This window comes from Hakea prostrata, chromosome 5 (genome assembly GCF_041222555.1).
Source record: "Hakea prostrata isolate BN-2017 chromosome 5, UWA_Hpros_2, whole genome shotgun sequence".
Lineage (NCBI taxonomy): Eukaryota > Viridiplantae > Streptophyta > Magnoliopsida > Proteales > Proteaceae > Hakea > Hakea prostrata.
In genome coordinates this window covers 6,401,042-6,427,699 of record NC_142604.1, presented here as the reverse complement: position 1 = coordinate 6,427,699, position 26,658 = coordinate 6,401,042, and the positions used below count along the sequence as shown (strand labels likewise).

The 26,658-nt window shown below is 38.9% G+C and overlaps 1 protein-coding gene and 1 pseudogene across 1 annotated transcript in view; one reads left to right on the top strand and one right to left on the bottom strand.

Moving 5' to 3' along the window:
* Window positions 1–26,658, bottom strand: part of LOC149014699 (dynamin-related protein 3B-like) — a 33,009-nt gene that overhangs the window by 3,020 nt on the left and 3,331 nt on the right. The window contains exons 4-17 of the mRNA XM_089154701.1: window positions 26,552–26,653; window positions 17,472–17,540; window positions 17,320–17,379; window positions 17,125–17,238; window positions 16,642–16,690; window positions 15,591–15,700; window positions 11,013–11,105; window positions 10,550–10,642; window positions 10,309–10,446; window positions 1,402–1,515; window positions 1,208–1,306; window positions 1,008–1,050; window positions 486–634; window positions 226–372 (exon numbers count right to left, since the gene is read on the bottom strand). Coding sequence (XP_089010827.1) covers window positions 226–372; window positions 486–634; window positions 1,008–1,050; window positions 1,208–1,306; window positions 1,402–1,515; window positions 10,309–10,446; window positions 10,550–10,642; window positions 11,013–11,105; window positions 15,591–15,700; window positions 16,642–16,690; window positions 17,125–17,238; window positions 17,320–17,379; window positions 17,472–17,540; window positions 26,552–26,653 — 1,380 coding nt within the window. The remainder of the gene's footprint in view (window positions 1–225; window positions 373–485; window positions 635–1,007; window positions 1,051–1,207; window positions 1,307–1,401; window positions 1,516–10,308; window positions 10,447–10,549; window positions 10,643–11,012; window positions 11,106–15,590; window positions 15,701–16,641; window positions 16,691–17,124; window positions 17,239–17,319; window positions 17,380–17,471; window positions 17,541–26,551; window positions 26,654–26,658) is intronic.
* LOC149014700 (putative aspartyl protease At4g16563) lies at window positions 2,845–5,351 on the top strand (annotated as a pseudogene).

Here is a 26,658-nt window from a genome sequence, read left to right as displayed (position 1 = left end):
ACATATTCTACATAACAGTAGCATAGTAGATCTACCAAATTATCATTGCAAACTTCAAGATATTACTACAATACCCAAAAAAAAAAAACCCAAATTCATGAGTATATTTGTATCCTGACAACCCGCTACAATCGTTACACTTCATTTAATCAAGGATCACAGTTTTCAAATAAAGTTAAATAAGAGACGGACTAGCAGTTGCATCAAGAGAATTGGAGGACATACCAGGAAGTGCATAATTGCTTTAGGAACAGCATCCTCAATGTTTTTCCTGACAATGTTATAATATGACCTCACAAGCAGTTTTGTGACTGTTATCTCAACGGCCTCCTGCTCGGAATGGGTTTCTGAGGGCCTCAAGATGGTTGGGGGCTGGATATGAATAATTAATATTATTAATAGCAAGATATACTTAAGAAAAACAAATTAATATTCAGAAAATTTTAGTCAGTCAGTTATATACACTGGAAATCTTGTATGGTCACCTCTTTCAACTGGATCATTGACACAGAACCCTCCAACACTTGAACATGTTCATTATACGTCTTTCCCATAAAACTCTCTCTTGCAGATGCATGATTTTCAGCCCCACCAAAAATTGATGAAATTCCCCAACTTGGGCCAGTGGTATTTCCTGAATAGAATTAGCTAATTAACAAACTATAACTCTAACAATCATTAGTTCAAAATATAAGAAGATTAAGTGCCTCAAAAGAAGGGGCTAAGGAATTCAAATAGCTGCCTCATAGGTATTCCAATATGATAGACCCAGTGCCAAAGCTCCCACACTGTGGGGTCTGGGGAAGGGACTTTCTAGGCAGCCTTACCCCTGCTTTTTGCAGAGAGGCTGATTCGAACCCGCGACCTCCAGCGCACAATGGAGAGACTCCACCATTGCGCCAGGCCTGCCCTTCTTTCCAATATGATAGACCATAACCAGAATTGAACATGAATGTTAAAATACAAAATACTATATGAAACGATCTAGCATTTACCAAAGATATTACCTGATAGACCAGCTCTTTCACTATCTACACCAGGACGAACTCCCTATTCATAATTGAGATGGGAACATCAGAAACAATAACAGACCAAGCATGTGGGCAGCGCAAATTTGAAAAAAAATCTAATTAGTTTTCTCAGAAAATCTAGCATTTGTAACATCTTATAGAGACAATAGTAAGGAACATGAACATGGTCAATATACCTGATCAGCGACAATTCCATTCACTGGTGATCTAGCAAGAATGGCTCGAGACTTTATACTTTTCTCAGAGACTGGTATTTTATCAGAATCTACCCCATCCTACATCCAGAATGTGCAAAATAGTGAATGACCCTCATTTGCATTGATTGTTACTCATCTGTTCTGTCACTCATACAACTGCACGCGAAAGATACCTTTGCTCTCAGTAAAGTTGCAGATCCTCTCGAGGACTTGATTTGCTGGAGTGCATCCTCTACAGCTTTACTCCCACCAATAAAATTTGGGTGTGAAGTATTAATATAGTCCATCTACAAAAACGTAATAAATTTATATTTCAAACAGAAGATGGCACTGAAAGAATACAGAGTCTAGGAATGAAACTGGGCAAAATACTAACTGCAGTAAAAGTTCACTAAGTTCGGTTACACTTTGCTGAAGGTTGATGAGAAGTAAGAAATAAAATACTTTAGATGAACAAAATAGAGTCCCCTCCAGCTCAAAGCAAAATCTGCAAACTTAGCCCTGTTTCTGTCTTCTTTAAGGTCGTAGCAAGATTTAATATCCATAACAGCAGACTACACCAATCCCTAATCAAATCATCCAATCTGGCATGATATGACCAAGTTCGGCAAAAAGATTCAGGACATGCACAGGTATCACCTGTTCTGATTCTAGTACCTAAAGCCATTTGTTCTACTACGCACCTGAAAATCTTGCTTGACTAATCCACAATTCACTTGCAAAAGAACCACAAGAAGGAGAAAGTAGGGCAAAGCAAAATTAAAGTCTCCCATTCAATCTTCAAAAGACATGTTCTAAAAGACTTTCTCACCACTTATCTCAAAGTTGTTCTCATTGTTTGTATTTCTCGCCCAAAATCTCTGCTCCAAACAATTCTTTCCAAAGTCCTATAGCTACAAGTGGCAATCAATGACTTCTATTGTACATATGTAGTTATGAAGCAGACAGTACAGCTAGAGACTAGTACAAAGAGGATTGCAGAACAGAGAAACAAACCAGAAACTTTAGTGAAACAGAGGTACTATAGGATGAAGCATTTGAAAGATATCTGAGATGTGAACTTGAATAAAATAGACAGGAAGAGATAGAACAGAATCCACCTGTAGTGGTTTAGCAATCCACTGAGCACACAACAAAATCAACAGCAGACAGTTTCAGAAAACTGTACTGAGAAAGATTTCAAATCAAGTGAGAAGCCTATGCCTTTACATCTATTTATGATGTGTGTTAAGTGAAGTGAGATATGATCAAAGTGATAAAATACAACTTTATCCAAAAGAAACAACTATCTATTTCACAAAAAGACACAACAGGAGTTAAAAGGGTGAAGCTGGATGCTGAATGCTTCTGCACTAAAGTCCGGACACAATTTTCCTAGACAGCCAAACCCCAGCAATTTTTGCTGAGAGGCTGTTTCAATACCTGGACCTCAGGCTACAATTATGGTCAACCAACCATTACGGATGAGGAGACACTATTGGTTTTGTAAAAAAGGGATAAGCTGGATGGCTAACATCAGATCAATCGCTACTTATGATAAGGTAATGCTGATAAGATTGTCCACTTGGGTCAATATTGACTCAGAAGACTTTATCATAGGCCTTATGTTTTTTTCCATGGCGCCCACTGAAGTTGGGCCTAAATTCTTGACTGCCCATTTAAGTGGAAAATATATCAAACTGCCCACTTTTGACTTTTTTCAAAATATCAAGCTACCCACTGTTAACTTTGAAATTCGAAATGACCATTTTGCCCATGGGGTGAAGGGAAATATAAGTTTTGATTTTTACCAAACCTCACTTAATTTTTTTAAATTTGCAAGAACACTCCTACGATATTATCCGATACCGATACGCTACGTTATACCTCAAACTATCCCCTTCGTCATGGACACAGGTAGTGATCTGGTCTTGTTCCCTTGTACTCACCGTTATGCATGCAAGAGATGTTCTTTCGCGAACCAGAACGCCTCAAACATCCCAACTTTCATCCCCAAATTATCATCTTCAGCTAAGATTCTAGGCTGCAAAAATAAAAAATGTGGTTGGCTTCCAAGCTCTGATGTTCAATCCAGGTGCAGTGGTTGAAAATCCAATTCAAAAAATTGCTCAGAGATCTGCCCTCCTTACATAATCAGCTATGGTTCTAGATCAACTGGTGGTGTTCTTCTCTCTGAAACCTTGATCTCCTAGAAAGAAAAATACCACATTTCATCGTCGGATGCTCTGTTTTCTCCATATGTCAACCCTCTAAAATAGCCAGATTTGGCTGCAGCCCAGCGTCTATACCGTCGCAGCTTTGCTTGAAAAAGTTTTCTTACTGTCTCCTCTCGCACCAATTCGATGACACCAGCAAAACCAGTTTACTAATCTTAAACAGAAATTCAGACTCCGACAACAATAAGACCGGCAGCGTCAACTACACATCGTTTGTGAAGAACCCAGTCACCGGAAGACCTGCATATTCAGTCTACTATTACATCAGGCTGAGATGCATCACTGTCAGAGGGGAAAAAAAAGTGAAGATTCCTTACAACTATGACTCCCCTGCTGGTTACTTCCCTTCTCGGATAGGTATTCGTCAAGGTTGTCCTCTCTCCCCCTATCTCTTCTCCTTGGCTCTGGAAGTCCTCTCTACCTCCTCAAATCCAAAACTGACCAGCTCTTTATCTCCCCCAGTGTAAGTCCCTTAGGCTTGCCCACCTTGCTTTTGCGGATGATCTCATGATTTTCTCCACGGCTGATCATTCCTCTATCTCCTCAATCCTTGCCTCTCTCCACTTTTGAGTCCCTTTCTAGTCTTCGGGTTAATCTTGATAAATCTACCCTCTTCCTTTCAAGTGTCTTTGATTCTAATTTTGTCTACTCCTTTCTCCTGCAACTCTTTGGGTTTAAGCCTAGTTCTTTTCATGTGACCTATCTAGGGCTCCCCCTTATTCTTGGTAGACTCACCCACCACCATTGTTCCCCGATGCTTGACCACATTTGGAAAAAGCTCCAATTCTGAAAAGGGAAGCTTCTCTCCTTTGGTGAAAGAGTGGTGCTCATCCGTTCGGTTCCCCAATCTTCCTACCTTTATTAGTGTGGTATCTTCTCCTTTCCCAAATCTACCATTTATGCCATAGTCTAGTTCGGTTCCCCAATCTTGGGGAACCGAACTAATAAACCTTTCCCAAATCTTCCTATCCCCTTTATTAGTTCGGTTCCCCAATCTTCCTATCCCCTTGTCCCTTGGGCCCCTTTAGTCTAGTTCCAAGGCCACATACCTCGCCATTCCCTCACCCTTTGAAGAGCACCCAACTTTGCTATCCCCACCCAATTCTTCATTAGCAACCATATCCTGGTCAACCATATTTGCATCCTTTGGTGGAATGGTTCAGAGGACCTCGATCACCTTTTCTTCTCTTGTCCTTTCTCCCGTTCTCTTTGGATGATAGCCCTTGCTTGCATTTGGCCTCGGTCGAGACATTCCTAGGGTTCACTCGAGATTGGGATTGGATTTTGAGAAACTTTTCTAGCCCCTCCATTTGCGACCAAGTTGGTAAGCTAGTTTTGGAGCCACCATCCACCACTTGTGGTGGGAGCGCAATCTTAGGAGATGGACCTCCAAATCTCGACCTTGGACACAATTTGGAATGCCATCTGTTTTGATATTTCCTCTAGACTTCTCTCTATTCCCCACCCCCCCAGTTGATGACTCCCAAGAGAATAGGCTTATTGTTAGCTCCTGAGTCTCACCTCTTCTTTCCGGCCTTCCTCTTGATGGGAAGTTTTATCCCGCCTCTTTTCCCCTTCTCTTTGTATTTTCTTCATTTGTTTAATTTAATTAGTATTCATCCAAAAAAAATCTCTTACTAGGAGCTGAAGGTACTGCTGGAAAGATTATAGATTCAGGTTCAACATTCACATTCATGGAGAAAAGAGTGTTTGATTTGGTTGCAGCAGAGTTTGAGAACCAAGTGAAGAACTATAAGAGAGATCTCAAGACAGAATCGCTCATTGGGTTGCAACCCTGTTTTGATATTTTGCAAGCCAAGGATGTAATGTTACCGGAAGACTCGGAACTGGTTTTCCACTTCAAGGTAGAAGCAAAGATAACTCTGCCGTTGGAGAATTATTACTAGCTTTTTGGGGATACTAGTGTTCTGTGTATGACTTTGGTAACAGATAATATCGTAGATTCGTAGAACCCAACATCGGGTGGTTCGGTGATTATTATGGGGATCTATCAGCAGCAGAATTTTATGTGGAATATGACTTGGAGAACCAGATATAGGGTTTCGGCAGCAGAGTTGTGGCAAGTGATATGTGAACAAAGCGTATCAGTTGTTTAGTATTTATTGCTGACAAATTGTTGTCAACTTTTCTAACTTGAATCCCGTAGGAGTTTTCTTGTAAATTTTAAAAATTACGTGAGGTTTGGTAAAATCAAAACTTATATTTCCCTTCACCCCATGGAAAAAATGGTTATTTCAATTTAAAAGTTAACAAAAAAGTTAATAGTGAGTAACTAGATATTTTGAAAAAAGTCAAAAGTGGATAGTTTGATATATTTCCCACTTAACTAGGCAGTCAAGAATTTAGGCCCAACTTAAGTGGGCACCACGAAAATAAAACTCATCTCTTTTATTTTTTTGGTTTATTGATGTAATGGGCCTAAACTCATAGATTGGAAATTAATAAACAGGATTAGCACTTAATTGAGTGTTTGGGTTGGACTAGGATAGTTACGGCTAGATATTGTTTTGAGTTTATGGACATTTTTAAAGTGATCAGGAGTCCTCTTATGAGTCAATTTATAATGACTATATACATGTAATGCATCCATAGTTGTCAAGGCGTCGCCTAATTGTCGCCTCGGCTTCCGGGTGCCTTCGAAGCGCCTCAAATCGGCATCGCCTTATTTTTAGGCAATAAGGGGACCGCCTTAGGGTATGAGGCGTCACCTCAGGCCCCTCAGACACCTTATACCTTAAGGCGTCCGCTTTTTTTTCTTTTTTAAATCACATGAAAGATGCCAAATTGAAGGCATATATTGAATTACTTATAGATTCCGATTGTAAAGTATTTATTGTTTGAACCTATATGCATATTTATAATGACGCTACATGTGATCAAAATAAAAACAAACAAAATCGAAAGAGAATAAGTTCTTGACTCGAATCTCACACTCTCACTCTCACTCTAATCCTAATCTCTTTCTCTTTTCCTCTCTTCTTCTCTTCGATTCCCGCGACGACACTCCGGCAAGCAATGGCCAGCGACAGGCGACTTCTTCTCTTGGTTTCTTCCTGCGACTTTTTATTTAGGACCTACTATGTGTGGTTTGTAGTATGTTGGATGACTTGAGGTAGGCTAATATTAGTTTTTTATTATATAAGATATGATAGATTTATAATGGATTAGAGTGAATGAGATGTACACAAAAAATTTCACTTAAAACGCCTCAACCGCCTTAAAAGCGCCTCGGAGGGCGCCTCATCGACTCATCGCCTCAACTAGCCTAAACCGCCTTGTATCGCCTTGTCGCCGTGACAACTATGAATGCATCTCGCATAAAATAGAGATTATTTCACCAAAGAATATCGGTATTTCAAAGAGTTTTCGAGCCATTAAGCTGTGCATACGGAACTGTCATCCCAATCATGAATAAGACGAAAACCAATCCACAGCAAGATGCAAGAGCGAGCAACTGGTAACCTATGGCACAGAAATCATTGCTGAAACACCCTCAGGCCGCCTTCTAAAATCCAAGTTTGTTTGCATAAAGAACTTACTCATGAATTGACTAGTATAGTCCAGGAGGTCAACTAGATTCATTTGATTTGATAGATCAGCTTGCATGTGAATTAATTCACTGTGAATTAAGAATCAGATAACATCGGTTGGAGTTTGGACATTTGGTGAATCAAGCAAATAAAGGTGGAATGTTTCCAAGGGAAAAGAACTACTAGTTGCCCATATAAGTCAGTAATAGTCAACAGCATCTTAGTGTGATATTAAGATTCACAACCCAAGGCAAAAAAGCGGCCGGGGGATAGCCTAAATAACCATATGGTAGCCTAGTATTTAACAAGCCCAATTTTAGCCTAGTACTCCGTCACTTCCCTAACGAAGTGATGCTGCGAGTAATTGATGTCATTATACAGGTAACCCAAATAAGTTATCAAATGACCAAAATACCACAGTAAAAAGAAGAGTGTTGAACCTCCAGAAGATACCCAAAAGAAGGTGACTGATAAATACTGTTCTTGTTAATTGGTCCCACACACCAAAGCTATTGTAAAATGGTGGTCTCTGATAAACTCTCTCACTTGAGTAGAAAATTAGAGATGAAAGAAATACAAGTGAAATCTGGATTTGCTAGAGTCCAGCGCTCTCCAGCAGTAGACTGCTACCAAATGCCAATATTTTTCTTCCCTGCCTCTCCCTGCTCTCCCCTTCCCCCATATCTGAGTCGCAAAACTGAATTGAGTAATCTGCCCAAACCATTGTTGCCCACGTGTCCTATTATTATTCACTTATTTGTTACTGGAGAGCTGCTACTTAATTATCGAAAATAACCGCTGGGTAGTTGCTAGCAGCGGGCCTGATCCCACGAGTGTAGACTTATGAAATCAGTGGCCTATCAGTCTCAAACACCAAAAAAGACACAAAAGTTTATCAAACCATCAGGACTCTTCTCTAGAATGCTTCTCATTGACTACTTCACTTTCTCAGCCCACAAACCTTAGCTTTGAATTATTATTATTTTTTGAAAGGTTTTAAAATAACTGAGAATTCACATGGCACAAGCATCCAAGACATGTTCTGAACCAACAAAAAGCTTGTAAAAGACCATAACGAAGTGCTTACCCTGAATATTCAAACCAGATAGATCTATAGTTGTCATGGCGACGAGGCGATGCAAGGCGGTTTAGGCTAATTGAGGCGATGAGTCGACGAGGCGCCCTCCGAGGAGCTTTTGAGGCGGTTGAGGTGTTTTAAGTGAAATTTTTAGTGTACATCTCATTCACTCTAAATCTATCATATCTTATATAATAAAAAAAACTAATATCAGACTACCTCAAGTCATCCAACATACTACAAACCACACATAATAGGTCCTAAATAAAAAGTCACGAGAAGAAAGGAAGAGAAGAAGTTGTTTGTTGCTGGCCATTGCTTGCCGGAGTGTCGTCGCGGGAATGGAAGATAAGAAGAGAGGAAGAGAGAAAGAGATTAGGGATTAGAGTGAGAGTGAGAGTGTGAGACTTGAGTCAAGAACTTATTCTCTTTCGATTTTGTTTGTTTTTATTTTTATTTTAACATTTGATCACATGTAGCATCATTATACATATGCATATAGGTTCAAACAATAGATACTTTACAATCGGAATCTAATAAGTATTTCAATATATGCCTTCGATTAGGCATCTTTCTCGATATTTAAAAAAGAAAAAAGAAAAAAAAGCGGACCCCTTATTGTCTAAAAATAAGGCGACGCCAATTTGAGGCGTTCCAAAGGAGCCCAGACGCCGAGGCGACGCTTAGGCGACGCCGAGGCTACGCTTAGGCGACGCCTTGACAACTATGGATAGATCCTGTAGGAGATCAGGTTGTGACAGGGTCATAGTATAGATATAAGGATACACCAACTTGTAACTCATAAAACTCAAATAAAACTACTCAGATGGATCTGAAACTCAGACTCACAGAAAATAGAAAGGACCCTAGTAATCACTTGGAACATAGGCATCTGAAGGCAGAAACAGTAAAATAACTTTTACAGAATTTAGGAGGAAAGATGATTAACAGAATGTGGTTTAAATAGAACTCAAGTAATGAATGAGACACAAAGGAGCACACAACTGAAAACTGGGGAACGGGGACATCAGATGAAAACAGCTTGAATGCAGATATAAGAAAAAGGTGCTTGTGACACAGGACAACCAGCAAGGAACCAATTCGAACCAACATTGAAGGCCAACCAGCCAGCTGGTCCAACTAGAAGGTCCCTTTGCTCCACAATTTTGACCAATCAACCTGGACTACTACAATGGGAGTATGGGAAAAAACATGAAGCAGATAGGTCAAAATATTGTTCACATGATTGTGCACGTGAAAAGTGTCACCACCCATTATTTGGCATATATTGGGAATATAAAGGATTTGTGGGCCCAAAATCAGATTGCATGAAGATTTTATTCTTGGGAGATTTAGGACCTTAGTTTAGTTTCTATTTTGGTAGTTTCTAATTTTAATTAGTTTCTATTTCTGTAAGATTCTATTGTCACCAGTTAATACTTACTAGTTACTAGGATATTAGTTTCTATTTCAGTATACTAAGTTCCTATTTCTTGTAAACCTTTAGCCAAGCTATAAATAGGCCCTTAAATTGCAATAAAGAAGATTTCTTGAGATAGAAAAGGGGGGGAAAAAGAAAGAGAGGATGAATTGAAGCCTTAACATTGTGAATTTGCAATCTCTCTCTCTCTCCCCTGTCCTCTTCTTCTTCGTATGAGTGCTCTTCTCCTTCTTCCCCTTCTTCAAGTCTAATGCTTCTCAGATTTCCCCTTCCTTCCCCTATCCACTTTATCCTTCTTTCTCTATATTCCATCCCTCATTAGCCTGCCTAGCAAGCTACCATTATTTTGTGTGGTTGTCTAAAACCCCATTGGGCAGCCTGGTATCTAGGCCTCTGCTAGCCAAGAGGTTGATTGAGCTAAATTTGGAATTCCTCTCTCTCTCATACTGAATATAGGGTTTCTGCATATCTGAAAACAAAGTCTAAATATAAGAGTAAGGAATTGATACAGATGATTTTTAGTTATTCTTGAACACAAGAATATCAATTCAATAGTCGCCTACATATTGATGCTTGATACTAGTACTACTTATAACTTATAAAGACAATTAGACATGATCGATGCATACTTACTTATAACTTATAAAGACAGTTAGACATGATCGATGCATACTTACTTATAACTTATAAAGACAATTAGACATGATCGATGCATACTTATAACTTGTAAAGACAATTAGACATGATCAATGCATACTTAAGTTATATAGATGATTACCATTATTGATGCATACCTCCATATCAATAATGTGTGCAATCATTGTCTCTGAAGGTTCAAGGCCTTCTCGCAAAAAGTTCCCAATAACTTCGTCCATGCGCTTCCTGAGAATAGGAAACCGCTGGAGTTCACTGGCCAGACAACGATGGCTCATCTGAAGTGAAACTGAAATAAATTAAACAAAATACCCCAAAGAAGTGATAAAGAAGTTGTCTACATGCCAAAAGCTATCGTTAACACTTCACCGAAAAACTTACCTTTATTAGCTCATCATAGATAAACCTTGCACATTGAAGGCTTGGATCCAATAAACGAGCTATTTGCCTTCGAACAAGAACCTCAAATGGCACCTATTACAGGTTCATATAGATTGATCAGCACCATCAAAACATAACAGAAAGGAATCAATGAAAGGGTGAAAAGTAAAACCAATGTCACCAGCTACACGAAAATGAAACAGATTCTCAATGGGGAACTAAAGAACTTAGTGAGACATCTGGAAGATACTCGCATTATCTGGCTTTAACATAGTTTGTCATCCTTCTTTGGGGGATGAATGAGGTTGTCATCTTTTTAACTAAATAAAAATTCAAAAGCAGCCAATGGAAGTGTTTTCTGCTGTTTCCATGACTTACTGTAGAGATTTCTGAGTAAAAAAAAAATTCTCGGCAACACAAGCAGTTACACACCAGGAAGGTAAAAAAGCACTACAATACAAACCTCGGGTACAAATAAAGCAGACCTTGGACCAGTTGCATTCTGAATGGAAGTACGAATGTCATCATCAGTTAAATCATCACATGGATCCACTTCCTGCAACAGTTCACAGATTGGGAGCCTTAGCATGATAAAAGCATTTATGTTAGTAGCATACGTATACCATCCACTAACAGAGTGTAAATGAAGGCGAAAATTATTCTCTAAATATGTGAAGGCCTACACGAAAATGTCGCATAACTTGCCGACGGACAATACAAATTGCATATGGTAATGGTAGATAATGTCCAGCTTCCATTGTTAAAAGAAGAAGCCATATGCTCATTTTGATGCGTCTACTTCCTTGGGGGATAATTCTCACGTGTTTATGCAAGTGATGAGCACCTAATTGGCTATTTTCCTTTGAAAATCAACCTAGGATTGAAAGATACGGGGGATAAGCCTTTGTTTCATATGTTTATGTGGTCATGATCCTATTTCCATGGGTTCATTAGTTTAACATCCATGCCAAGTACAAGAATAGGTTATCTATTTGGTTTAAATTAAGTCAGGTCATTTAGAGTGATGTACATTAATTAAATAGATGATACACATTATTAAACAGAACTTACCAGTGACCTGATACACATTAATTAGTCCTTATTAGGGACCTGATACACATTAATTAAATAGTCCTCATTAGGCAAGTAGTTATCATTAGAGTTATATTTCAATCCATTTTTCTAATCGAATACAAAAAGGAGTTCAATTGTAAGGTTACAACTAAGCCCCTACGCACATAATAGTTTACAGATTCAGATTAACAAAATTCAGTTTTTCGGCCCAGGCTTGTGTTTGTTTTGTTGTTCCATCAAGAATGGTGTTCTCAACATTGGTAAGGAACCTTCAAGTGCATGAGATTAGGGGTCTTTTGTGAAGCCAAATAGGGATTCTTCTACGGCTGTGGATTCAACCTTCACTCAAGTCATTCCATGCCCTCCACAGTTCAAGACAAGGCTCCTACATCCATGTAAGTGGCAGCTAGCATATCACATCCCCCTTCCCTCTCACTTTCTTCTACTTTTAATTTTGCATATTTGAAATTTCTAAAACCCTAAGAACAAGACACCCTACATCTTCCAATTTACCCATCCAAACACAACCAAACTTGGAGGATCATATCCTTATATAATCATCTACTTCCCCCAAGTTTTAGCCCATTCTGACCAACCTAACCCTACACACATCAAGCCCTAATTCCAAACCCTAATTTTAACTTCAAGCTAAGGTTAGTTTTGATAAGGTCTTGGAAGAACTGGCCCTCATTCAATTGAGGCTGCATCAGTAGGTGAGAGCAAAATGCTTGCAAAGATTGTGGAAATTATGACCCAATATAATTTTTAGGGTAAATATCACTTACCTCCCCTCTTAGTTGACCAAATGGCACTTAGACCCCCTCTTAATTGGATAATATCACTTATCTCCCCTCTTATCTAGCAAAGTTATCAAATGCCTCCCTTTTGTCAGTTTTTTTCCATTAAGTTCTAACTTTACCGTTAAATATTTTTCTAAAAGATCCCAAATTATCCTAAATGAAAAGATATTTTAGTTTAAATTCCAAAAATTCAATATGTGATGGGATTCACATGTCTCATAGCTACCCCAGAGGGGCAAATTTAAAAGGAAATTTGTTTCCTTGTTTGTTTTTGTATCAATTGGGAAGAGGGCAACAACATAATGTTTAAATGATTCGTAAATCAAGACTCCAAAAGTGTGTGAAGTTATCATCTTAAAGACCATAAGATGGCTAATGACATGGAAGGCAATCAGAGGCATCTCCATGGAATACTTTCCGAGGCATTTCTCAGAGGTGGTTTCTTTCCCCATAATCTATCATGATTGTATCCATCCCCCCTACATTCCATAAAATGCAAAATGTAGGTGGGAGATCATTGGGAATCTCAGATCGGTTAGGGTTAGTGGGTGTCTACATACGCAGGGGGTAGCATTTTTTCTTGTTTTCTCCAGACTAACAAGGTGCAGTAACTCCATCACTGAAGAGCTTAGGAAGATGTTTAAGGTCTTTAGTTTATTATGCCAATGGCTGTCATGTTAAAGACTTGATATTTGTCAGGAGATTTTTACTGGTGGGCCTACAGATAGATTAATTTCATCAGGAAATTTAGATACTTATTTGTTTAAGGCAACTGTCTTTGATCAGCAAAATCTCTGGCAATCTTGTACTTCAATAAAAATAAATTCCTTACCCATAAAAAACCAGGGGAGGAAAATGAGAAGAAATTGAAGGGTCCTAGGGAACCGTTGGTTAGGATAATTAAGACTTCAAGAGGAGAACCAAATTCTGCATATACAATGAATCTAAATCCTATTTTCCCATCCAAGAGCCCTAAACTTCCTGATCTCATTAAAGTGTACTTTTAAGAACAAAAAAATAGGGGCCTTTACATCTGGAAAAAGTTTCCAAGTAGGAAAATTTTCAATGCAAGATGACAAATAAGATGCAACCTCCAGTACATATGCAACAATAATGAGAAAGGAAGAACGGTTGTCGACCTTTTTTTATTCTAACAGGCCATTTTATTAATGCAAAGAGATGGGACATATACAAGGGAGTGGAGAAAAAGAAAAAGAATAAAAGACTATATAATGAGCACTAGAGCATTCCCCCCCCCAGGGGCATTGCCATCAACAGGGGAAAGACCCTTCGTAAGGAACCGAAGACAATTAGGACATGTCTGCTTGTCTAAACCGGGGTCTTCCTAGATCATCATATTGCACATCGTTTGTAAAACATGTTGGAGCCACCTTTCAACTTGTTCAGATGAATGACAAATTGCTGCTGTCCTTGCTAAGAAATCCCCTACTGGATTTGCATCTCTAAAATGATGAGTTATCTTCCAAGCAATGCTTTGCAAGTATTCTTTCAAATTTCTCCATCTCTGTAATACAAACCATCGAAGACAATTATGTTGTACTAAACAAACCAGAGAAGATGAATCACTTTAAATCCAGTAGATCTTCTGCCTTACTGATACCATCGACAACAGCTTCAAGTTCTGCTGAAGAACTTGTTTTAATACCCAATAATTTCTTGTAATGAACAATCATTTGCGCCTTATCATCTCTAGTAATACCATCAGCTCCTACATTACCAGGACTTCCTAGTGAACTTCCATCTATATGAATAAGGAAAAGTTTTATCTAGAAGCATAAAGAATGTAGACATTTCCATTCACATTTATAAATTAGATTCTCCTACTTAGGTCCCAATTCAACTGTTGATGAGGGTGACTCCTATGACAATCTGCAACCCTTGACTTTCTCAAAACAGTAGAACTAAAAGAGAAAAGGTTCAAATCAAGGATGGAAGAATCTAAGGTTGTGAACTAGGATCAAATTAAGAGCCAGGAACATTAACAGATAGGCAACACTCTCAATGATGAGAGGCTGCACAGTTCACAAAATCCTGAAGAAGAGAGAGAAATAATGGTGGACTGAAATTCCAAGGAGACTCTATTTGACCATTAGGAACAACTTTCCATTGAGGAACATAAGAGTGCCAAATCAAGATGCTAAGAATGCAGGGTTCAAAGAGGGACATGTCAAAACTTCCGGTAACTATTGTGTCAGCAAGTTTCTGTTGGCTTATCGATGATTCTTACATTATCCTTAGGATTTAGTCAAGGCTTCACTTGTGAAATTTGTTGAATAATCCGCAGTTTCCATTGGTGGGAGAGTCAGCTGTATGCTGCCGAGCCTCCAGGATTCCCAGGTTATTTTTAAACATATATCTGATACTCAAGACAGAATTCAAAACTAACCTTCAGAGTTCAAAACTCAAAAAATCACTTTTGTCCTATTTTAAAGCAGAATTCAGCTCCATCAAACCTTTAACAAAACCCAACAAAATGGGATCGGCTACAGGAATCTGGTTTCACCGTTCACCTCTATTTGAGGATATATTGTTGCTAATTCCTAAACCTAATCCATGCATATCCCTCTCACCAATCCAAAAATATCTTCTTCCCATCAGCAATTATTTAAAAAACCCCGTTCCTTTACCCATGAGGCTCAAGCTTGGTTCATGATGGAACAGTTAAGTATCTTCATCAGTCATATTTGTTACACAGTAAAGTAACCTGAGAGTGTGCTTATGAGCTTAATCCATGACCAATAGGATTTGGGAACTCCATCAAAATGTGGGGAATCTGATCATTATTGAGATGCAGGGTTTAATTAGTAGATGGGTCCTCTCTGACAGCCAAATTACTAATGATAAACAAATTTAACAAGAAAGACTATCTCGCAGCTGTTTAGACTTTCATGATCAATCTGAGAACCCAAAAGGAAAATATAGCAGCATGAAGTTGCACCCTTACCCTGAACTTGATATTGACTAAACTTGAAAAACAGGTTACATGATCAACAAAATATGGATGTCATCAAGAATATATTGAAGGATGAAATATCTAGCCACCTATGGGTCCTAATTTGGAAAGGCTCAAGCAAAAGTGCCTGCAAATCCAATCTAAATTCAAACAAGAGTTCAATAAGTAAATGAATGTAAGAGAGTTTACACACTTCCAAGCTCTTCACAAAGATTGACTGGAAGATGTAATGAATTCGTGCCCCTCCTGACAACTCTGATGTTGACATCTGTTCATTTTTTCCCTCCACCATTGAAGCAAAGGCTGCCAAAAGAAGTCATCTATAAGTTGCAGCATGTAGCTCAAGCATGACAACACCTCTGTAGTGAATAGCTATTCTGGGTTTGGTGACTAGAATGAAAGTTCTCTATATTTAGTCATTCTTACATAGTTATTTCAGTAGTTTTTTTGTCAAATAGATACATATTAAAGATTCATGCATGCATCATGTTACATAATGTGCATGAATTCTGACTTAAAATTTGTAGTATACATGCAATTCAAAGTACATGGAACAATGGCTGTGGTTGGCCCAGGGGGCTTAAGGGTACAAGAAAGCATTTGACATCCAAACAAAAGTTCATTAAGATAGTTTAGGCTGGTGTTACACTCTCATCGCATATTATATAGTTCAGGAATGACAATGGTCAAGATCAAGTTATCAGGATGATACAACCATACAAACACCAATCTTTTGATAATGTCACAAAGCTCAATAATACCTCTTTATAATCAAATTGCAACATCTATTGTGCTTGAGTCATAACAGACAAACTGAGTTGGGAGAATAACCCAACGAACCCTAGTTTCCAATTACAAGCCTCATCTCAGTTTCAGATGAAAATTGAAATTAAAGTTAACAAAATTTTCTGAACTGTAAATCAGTGAACTCCAGAAAATATAGGACCTTTATATGAAATATTTAAAACATGAATTTGTTAATCCTTAGTCAGCTGAAGCCAATTGTTGGCAACTAATGTACTACGATGATGTGAAATTAGCAGATAAGGAACAAACAAGTACTGTAACATGAAAAATACGATTCACAGCTAATTGAATATGGAACTACTTGGCAGCTTCTCCTGGCAGAGATGAAAAACAAAACTACTTGAAGCCAGGCCCTTATTCATTTCTTCTTCACCACCACCACACACTCCCCCGGATGCCCCAAAGAAGAAAAGAAATTGAAGCAAAGCTATATTTACCTTCAGAATATTTTGTAAGAATGTTCAAGAGAAGAGCCCCCTGTCCAGCCTGTAGACAGAATGGTGGAGAAATAATTCAAATAAGAACTAGAACGACGTAGAAGTACCGCCCTTAGCAATTAAAAGTAAAAATATAAGAATTTTCAAAAGTCTAAAAACGAGAAACATGCTAAGAATGGTCAAATAACAGAACAGGAAACTCCCCAATATTCGTCAAAAGTTAGATATGCCCCAAAAACAACGATATCAACTATGAAGGGTAGAGGAGAATGACTGATTTAATGCAATGTAGTTCACATTACGGACTATATCTTACATCTTGGTCCAGTTTAGCAATCATGTTATCATAGACCTCATCTGAACGAAAAAGAACTACCAACTTAGTTTCTATCGATATTTTAGCACAGCATAGTAGACTGGCAACATCTTCTTTCCCACTCCTCAGTGGGTAAGATGGAAATGATGACAGATAACAATCCATACCTTTGATTCAGTGATTTCTCCATAGCTCGCAAGCTCCTTTGCTGCAGCAACCAATGCAGAACTTATGCGTGATTTTAACCCTGGAAGTACAGTCTTGATCTGTTGTACTAAAATCTACACAGAAACCAAAAGACCATTGGGTGCACATATCTTGAAACTTGCAATTAATAAAGGTAAGATGGTGAACACCCCTACCTGGTTTAGCTTCTTTGCTAACTGAGGAATGCCACAACGATCAGCAAGGCCATTATATACCTGCAAGTAAACCAAAGTAGTATAAAAAAACATTAAGATACGCTAGCCAAGATCCAAAAAGTTCGAAAGAGAAAAAAACATGATACTCATACAGGACGACTGCGGAAGAAGTTCTCTTCATAAGCAAGTGCATCCTTAATACTCCGTTTCTGGATGATATCCTGGTTTAATATCATGAAGCAAGGATATCAGAAGCTTCATATATATGTAAAACATTTTCATTTCATCATACTATGACAGTACAACTCAACAACAAGATGAAGCTTGTGAGATAAACCCAACCATAGCTTCTGCGGACAGAAGACCTAGTTTCATGTGGCAGCAGAGACAGATTTAAATAAAAAAGGATGCACAACTTCTGTAGATGAAGAATAGTTTCTCTAACCACAAGATACAGAAAAACACTAGCAAAAGGTAATTAATGCAAAACAAACGTGGGGAATTTGAACATACAAAAGTATGCCGTAAATCTACAAGGTATTTTATAACTGAGAAATTAAAAGGGCCAAGGAGTCAAGGACACAACAATTTTGAACATATTTAGGTAGAGAATACAGCAAAATATATACTTCTGGAGACTAGAAGAAACTGCAGCAGGCTTTGTGTGAATTGCACCAAAACTTCTTTCTATACTTACAAATTCTTCCTATCTTGTCCCACTCCCCCCCCCCACACACACACACAAAAAAAAAGAGAGAGAAAAAGGGGGGGGGGGCACTCAGGGCATGCGGAATATTAGGAGACAATAAAAAACTTCTCATTCTGTAATAACAAACTTTGCTTTATCATCCCAAAAAAAAACTTTGCTCTAGGATGCTGCTGAAAATTTTTCACCTGTAATTTATTTCCTAACTTTGCTTTACAAAAGCCATCAGGTGAGGCTTTGTTTAGGAAAGCAGTTGAGTGAAGCAAAATTTTCTTCGTAAAGCAACAGGGGATGGAATGTGATAAGATCTTGATCAAGTTAGTTGAGATCTTTGAGGTGGGCGAAGTTGATGCAAACCCCCTATAAGAGTGGATCAAGGACAGACATGAGCCTTTGTTGGATAAGGAGGGAGGTCAGCCCAATAAACATATTGCAGATCAGATGGGTGTTAATGTGGATGAGTACATGGCCACACCACGGAGCATCCCATAATACTGAAGATGAGTTACACTGATCGAACACAAATGATGATGCCACTTAACCACCTAACCAGGGTGATGATGATGATAATGATAATGACGGTGCTGGTGGTACACGTCATGGTGGTGGAGCACTTGCATAGCACAGCCGTAGATTTGAGTTATCTACATGAGGAAGAGGATCAAATGATACAACAAGCTGGATTTGGGAGTCACGCAAGGCCTCTGAGGTTCATAGGGGAGTCTCAATTCACTCATGCAACACAAGATTGAGATAATGGTGCACCAGCATCAGATACCTACAGCCGACGCAAACAGAACCTCGGATATGAGATTATGAGGATGACAAATATGTGTCTCCGATGGAAATATCCACCTTGTTAGGCACCATGGCGTCCATGAGCTTGGGGGAGCCGATAGGTTCTTGACACTAGCAAACACCGTCACTCGTCCATTGTGCTATTTATGCTTTTAATACCCATTATAAGAGGGCCATAACTGGCCAGTGAAATTTCCCGGAAAAAATACCAGGCTAGGGCCGTATCTTGTGGCAGGGCTAAAACGGCCTCAAAACTGAGATTTCAAACCTCATATAATATTTAAGAAATTTTAGTGTAGAAAAGGTGATGTTTCTTTGAAGTTTTGGTATACGCCCCAAGATAGCCAAGCAAAACTCATCAGTGAAATTTTGCTAGTATCTCAGAAATCTTGGTTTGCTCCAAAATGGCCTCCTGAAACGATATTTAATATTATGACATAGGAAAATCTCATCTTCACTAACTGCATGGTTTGATTTTATGGTGGACATGCTTCTTGCATGGTGGTGGCAGCCTCCCATATAGAGGTAGTAAGACTAAGGAGGTCTCAGGTATGACCTTCAATCCTCCACACCTTCCCCACCCCCCTGTGCCTATGAGGCCCCAGTCCTTTTAACTGGATAGATGATGACCAGAAAAAGATAAAAAGATAAAAATAAAAATAAAAAAGTAAAGAAATCATTTGCATGAATCATAGTTGTCACGGCGACGAGGCGATGCGAGGCGGTTTTAGCTAGTTGGGGCGATGAGTCGATAAGGCGCCCTCCGAGGCGCTTTTGAGGCGGAAGAGGCGTTTTAGTGTACATCTCATACACTAATTCATTATAAACATATCTTATATATAATAAAAAAAACTAATATTAGCCATTTAGCCTACCTCAAGTCATCCAACATACTACAAACCACACATAGTAGGTTTACTGATAATGGGTATTGTTACTGTTTGTGGCATAATCAGTCATAAACTGTGATTTTTGAATTCATGAGAAGATCTCACAGAAGAAGGTTTACTGATCGAAGCAAAGCTGATGGAAACAAAGCATCAATCTCAACTGTTTGATGCTGAAAACAAATGGTTTGCACATGGTGCATCAACCAAGCTTCTAAAAAATTCATGCTTGGGAGCAAATCGCAGGGAAAAAAAGAAAAAGAAAAAAAAGCAACATACAGTAATAATACAGTCATACACCAAGCAGTATGCAACAACCAAACCAGAAAAAAAGAAGAAAAAAAAGCAAGTTGTAACAATTGCAGGAAAAAAAACAAATCCGGCGACATACCGTCGCCTGAGATGGTGACCGACGCCACTGCAACTACAGTGGCCTTCGTATGAGCCTATGAGGGGGGGGAAAAGAAGAAGCAGAAGTAAGAGAGTAGAGTGACCAGAAGTAAGAAAGAAAAAAAAAGAGTATTCTGGCGACTTACCGTCGCCTGAGATGGAGACCAGAGTGATCGGAAGTGACTCGCTGCAAGCCTGCAACCGCCGGAGGAGTTGTAAAAGAAAGAAGAAGGCTAAGATACGGTGGAGTTGCAAAAGAAAGAAAAAGAAAGAGAGTCGCACCAGTCCAAATCCTCCCAAGGCTGTCGCCGGTGACGCTGGTTGTTGCCGGTGTCACTGCTGTCGCCGGTGGTCGCTGTCGGAGTCGGAGACGAAGAGAGTTGCAAAGGGAGCATGGTGGGAGATCTCGCGAGATATCTCGCCTTTTGTGAGAGGCGAGACGAGATCTCGGCTTGCCAGATCTCGCCCATCTCGCGAGATCTCACCAATATCTCGACGAGATCTCGCTAACAGGACAAAAATGCATGCTTTAGAGGCTTTTTAAAGCCCCTGTCTCACTCGAGAGAGGCACATCTCGCCTCTCTCGAGCTTGTCTCTCTCCTCTATCTCGCTGGAAGCATAATTTTGGCCAGATAACTCAATTTTTTGCCGAAATTTGGCCGGAATTTGTTGGGGATTCAACATAGCAACATCATCAACTCATCTACAACAACAAATGCAAGCATATTTGTAGTGATTCAAGCCTATTTCAAGGGATCTTCAAGAAATGTAAGATTTTCCCCCAAATTTGATTTTTTTCAAATACAAAGTTCTACAATGATTGTATGAGTGTGATATAAATATATGTTGATGATCAAGCTTTGATCTACACTTTCATGGAAAAAAATTTAATTTTCTATTATTATTTTTTTTTTTTTTTTGAGTTTTCGTATTTAAAAAATATATTATCTAAAAAATTAAAATTAAAGATTATAAATAAATACTTATGATATGAATGTGATTATTATTTATGTTAAACTACATTTAGAGGGCTACAATCTCATGTATTAATATTTTGATTATCATGCTTGCTGTATTTTTTTATTTAAATAATTAAATATAATAATTATGAAAAATAATATTTTTTTAAAAATTTATCTTTTTTTTTTTTAATGATGCTTATATTATGTAGTTTATTTTAAAAATACAAACATGTCTTATTGAGCATTGTATATATGTTATCTTAGAACAAAGTGTGTGTTTTGTTGCTTTATAAATTATTTTTACATAAAATAATTATAAAAAATAATGTTATTAAAAATTTATCTTTTTTTTTTTAAATGATGCTCATATTATGCAGTTTATTTTAAAAATACTAACATGTTTGTTTGAGTAGTGTATATATGTTATCTTAGAACAAAGTGTGTGTGTTTTGTTGTTTTATAAATTGTTTTTACATGTTTTTATGTATCTAAAAATTATTCTAATGATTATTTGGGAATCTTCATGATTCATGTATGTATTTAAGACTTTCAGTGCTGTACATTTGAATCTTAAATGGCAACTAGTGGGAGTGGCGGCACTGGTAATGGGACTCAGAACATTGCTTGGCAACATAGGGATCCACTGACTGCTGACAAGAAGAAATCCCGATGCAAGTATTGCCTCAAGATTTTGAATTCTGGTGGTCCAACCAAATTAAAGCAACATTTGGTTGGTGGTTATAAAGATGTTGCCAAGTGTCCCAAGGTTCCTTATGAAGTGCAAAAAGCAATTGTAGCAACTTTAAGGGGAGGGAAACAAAAAAAGGACGAGATGGCACAAAAGCAAAGGGAATTTGAGGATACAATGCTATCTAGACCTACTCTTGATGTTGATGAGGAGTCAAGCGATGATGAAAAGAGGAGGAGGATTATGGGTGTTGAGTCATGAGCCGAATGGAGACAGATGAAGGCTGCAATGGAAGCTAGCAGACAGTCCTTACATGCTGAGAGTGTGAGGCAATATGAACAGACAAGGGGAGCAGGTGGTTCGGGGTCAGGGGCATCCATGCCACCTAGACATAGTTTTCAAGGAACTGAGACTGAGAGGACCGAAAGGAGGAGGAGGAAGACTAGACATTATGATTCAACATTTGACCAAGACCCCTCCCTCTTCAACCAACAAGACATCTATCAAAGAAGCATTCCCTATATGTTTGCTGGAGGTAGAGAAGGCAGTAGGGAGGAGGAAGCTAGGTTATCAATCAGCAAATTCATGCTCTATAACAACATTGCAGCCAATGTAGCCAAAACACCATACTATCAGGGGATGATCAATGCAGTTGCTAGGGCTGGTGTAGGGGTTAAAGGCCCAACAGCTTGGGAAGTAATGAATAAATATTTACCCAAGGTAAAGCAGGAGGTGGATGAATACATTGGTTCATTAAAGGAAAAATGGAGTACATATGGTGTTACTGTGATGGCTGATGGATGGACTGGTCCTACTAGCCAATCCATCATTAATTTCATGGTGAGTTGCAATGGAAAGACATCCTTCCTTAAGTCAGTGGATGCCTCAGATAAGATCAAAGATGCTGACTACCTTTACAAGCTTCTTAGGGAGGTGGTCCTTGAGGTAGGGCCAAAGAATGTTGTCCAAATTGTCACAGATAATTGTGCTAACTTCAAAAAAGCTGGTGAAATGTTGATGAGGAAGAAGAGCAGCAGGATCCACCTCTTTTGGACACCATGTGCTGCTCATTCTATTGATCTTATGTTGAAGGACTTGGGGAATAGAAAGTCAATCAATATTGTGGTTGAGAGGGCTAGAAGGGTAAGTAATTTTATTTATAATCATGGTTATGTGCTGAAGATGATGAGGAACCACTATAAGGGTGATCTAGTCAGACCTGGATTGACTAGATTCGCCACCAACTATGTACCTCTGAAAAGCTTCCAAAAGAAAGTGGTGGGTCTTCGGCACATGTTTGCAAGTGAGGAGTGGTTTGGTTGGCATGGATCTAGCCATCCTGATGCAGTACTAGCCCAACAAACCATTGCTGATGATTCCTTTTGGAGGCAGCTGAGTAGGACACTGGGCATTATAAAGCCTATTGTGTTTGTTTTAAGGATGGTGGATTCGGAGAAGAAGCCCACAATGCCCCACATATATGCTGCCCTCCAGCAAATGAAAGAGTTGGTTAGAGCTGCTGCCCCTAGCACCTTCAAATCCTACGAGAGGATCATCGATAATAGATGGGAGACGCACTTGATGCATCCTTTGCACTTGGCTGATGAGTCACTTTTAAGTCTTTAAATTTTTGTTGTATACTTTAATTTACATTCTTTATTTGTTATAACTTACAATTTATAAACAAGTAAACAACCAAATCACTAAGTCATTAACCAAATTTTTTATTTCCACAATGCAAGCTTACTACCTCAACCCAAAGTACCATTACAAAAATGATCTGGGGCTTGATGTAAAGTTGATGACTGCGGTGCAAAAGGTGGTGGAGAAGCTTCTATCAAATCCTGTCATGCATGGGACAATTAATGGAGACGTGAGAACTTATTCAATTGTTTCTTCAACTTCTTGCATTAGTGCATTAAGCATATACATAATACAATAATTGAAGAATTGGAGTACAGATAAGGGAGTTCAGGGATGCCTTTGGGGGTTTTGGAAAGCCTTCTACAGTTGCAACTAGGAAAAAAACTGATCCTGGTAAATAGTTCACTACTCTATAAGTCATTAAGTTTATAAGTCTATAGACTATAACTCTATAAATCATAACTGACAAGTTATATAAATATAAAGATTTACTTGCCTAATGCATTCTTATTTTTGGTTATGCAGCTGACTAGTGGTTTCTATATGGAACTAGTGTGCCAAATCTCAGGGACATAGCAATTAAAGTACTCTCACAGACTTGCTCATCCTCTGGTTACGAGAGGAACTGGAGCACCTTCTCGCTCATCCATAGTAAGGTATGGAACAGATTGGGGAGTAAGAGGCTCGAGGACTTAGTGTATGTGCATTACAACATGAGATTGAGAGTAAGGCACATACAAGATGATATAGATGACGAAAGTCGTGAACCGATTGAGTTGACTGATATATTCCACGAGCCCCCCGCAGAAGATGAGGAAGATGATGTCATATATCAATGGGTTAGGGATCGATGTGGCCCAGTGTTGGATGAGCCAGAAGGGCAGCCTAATCCTACCATTGTTGTTGCTATGGGCCCAGATGCTGTGGCTGAGCACCTATCTTTTGATGAGGGTCAGGCTGCTGTAGCGGCATCAGAAGGATCAGCTGTACCATTTGTGGAGCCACCTGGTCGACTTGAAACAATTGAGGTGACAACTAGTAGTGGGGATTTAGATGATGCCGATGATACCAGACGGCCAAGTGGCCCAAGTCAACCATCAAGTTCGAGTCATGGAGGCAGTCATGCTGGTCGTGTTTCTGGTGGAAGTCAGCGTCAACAAAGGGAGTCACCTGACTCACCTCCACCAGGTCCGAGTCATCCGACACATGTAAGCCACAGTTCCCCTATCTCTCAAACTTATAGTAGGAGTAGGAAGAGCAGATCAAACCAGGGGCAGGGGCAACCGAATGATGATGCGAGCATGCATGATCTTGAATTGAACATGGGAAGCATGAGCCTAGATCAAAGTGATTCACAACAGCAGAGCCTGTCATCGGGGTACCAATACGAGGATCACAGCGACCGGGTCGATTACAATGGGTATTCTTCTTATGGAGGTCATACTATTCCTCAAGACCCTTCACCTGGAGAGTACACATATGGGAGTGAAGGTGGGTTGTTAAATGAGTGGTTTAGAACCCGTACTCAAATACTCAACAACTATATGAACAACAACAACAACAATGGCTCTTTCACCCACCCACGATTGACGGTTATCCCAGAGTGCTATTCCTCCAGTATTCTGACATGTAGACATATACTGATCATATAAACCGATATGTGACATACTTCAGTGATCAATTGACTTGGGAGTCATATGTGGCCACCGTTCAAAATCAATTGATGCAGAATGTTGAGTGATACTCTTAGTCTTGTAAGTTGTAAGTTGTAATCTTCTTAATTCTTATGGTTGTAAAATTTTGAAGACATTTAACAATTTATTACTTTGAATCTTTGATAATTTGAACTTTGAAGTTTGAACTTTGATCACTTGTTGACTTGAATAATTGATGTGTAATGTTATTGTATTTGATACTTGATAGTTGATAAATGATAACTCATTAACTTGAAGTCTTAAATTACTTGATATCTTTACATTACATGTTGTCTCTAACTCTATTCTCTAAGACTCTAACCTTGCATTTCACAGAATTTCGGTTTTACACATAGGGTCGACTTAGGTGACATAGTTAGGGTTATTTTCTCACAAATCTAAGGCCACCAATGTGTTCAAAAAGCCTTAAATTGGCTAAATACCAAATTTCAGCCCAACCAGAGCCCTAAAACCCACCGAGATGGGCCACCGAGACTACCGCCAATTTTTTGGCATATCTCGACCGAGATCTCGCCATCTCGGTTTTTTTAGTGGCAGATCTCCCACCATGAGAGGGAGAGTAGCAAAGAGCGAGAGAGAGACTGAGAGAGAGAGAGAGAGAGAGAGAGAGAGAGACTGAGAGAGAGAGAGAGAGAGAGAGAGAGAGAGAGAGAGGTTAGGGCTGAGTTTCGATCGATTTCAATAATTCAATCTCGTTTTTCCTTTCTTTTTTATTTAAATTAATTTAATGTTACAAATGATAATATGTAATAATATGTACCACCTATATAACAACTCACCCATTAGAATCTTTCCGATTGGAATCTACGTTTCAAATTAATTTTTAACTTTGATTTGGAATCAAATAATTTACAATTTCTAAACCCCCAATAAGGCGATCGCCCAGTGCAATAAGGCATCGTCGAGTCGGCGACTTGGAGACGCCTCATCTCTGAGGTGACTGCCTTATTCACTTTGCCTAAGGCGATGGTTGCCACAGGCCCTAGATACCCGCCAGGACGGCAAGGCGTCGCCTAGGCGACGCCTTGACAACTATGGCATGAATTAGTTGGAATTTCATTGCAATATTCATTCTCTTCCCCTCTTATATTGTTAATCTCAATGTCATAGATTATCATTTACCCCAAAAAAATGCCATAGGTTATCAATTATATTTTGATTTCCTATAACACCAACCTTTTATATGTTTTCCTTGAATATAATCTTCAGGGTTAAAAAGTTATGTAAGTCCCTCACATCACTTATTCCAGCATTTAAAACACATAAGTAACATGAGAGCAGGAGATCAGAGAGAGAACTAGACAGCATATTTGGAAGAAATTCAACTTAATGTGCACAGTAGACTATTAAAAATTCGAACCACAGCATCATCAATGTGCCTGCAACAGTTAAACAACATTGAGACATTTAACTAACTTCTGATGTTAAAGAAACAGGTTTACCTCTTGACTGCGGTTCACAACACCCACATAACCAAGTCGAAGTGGGATCACTTTACCAAGCAAAAAATTACGGGCATCGGTGCCTCTGTCCATAATATCCAGCTGAA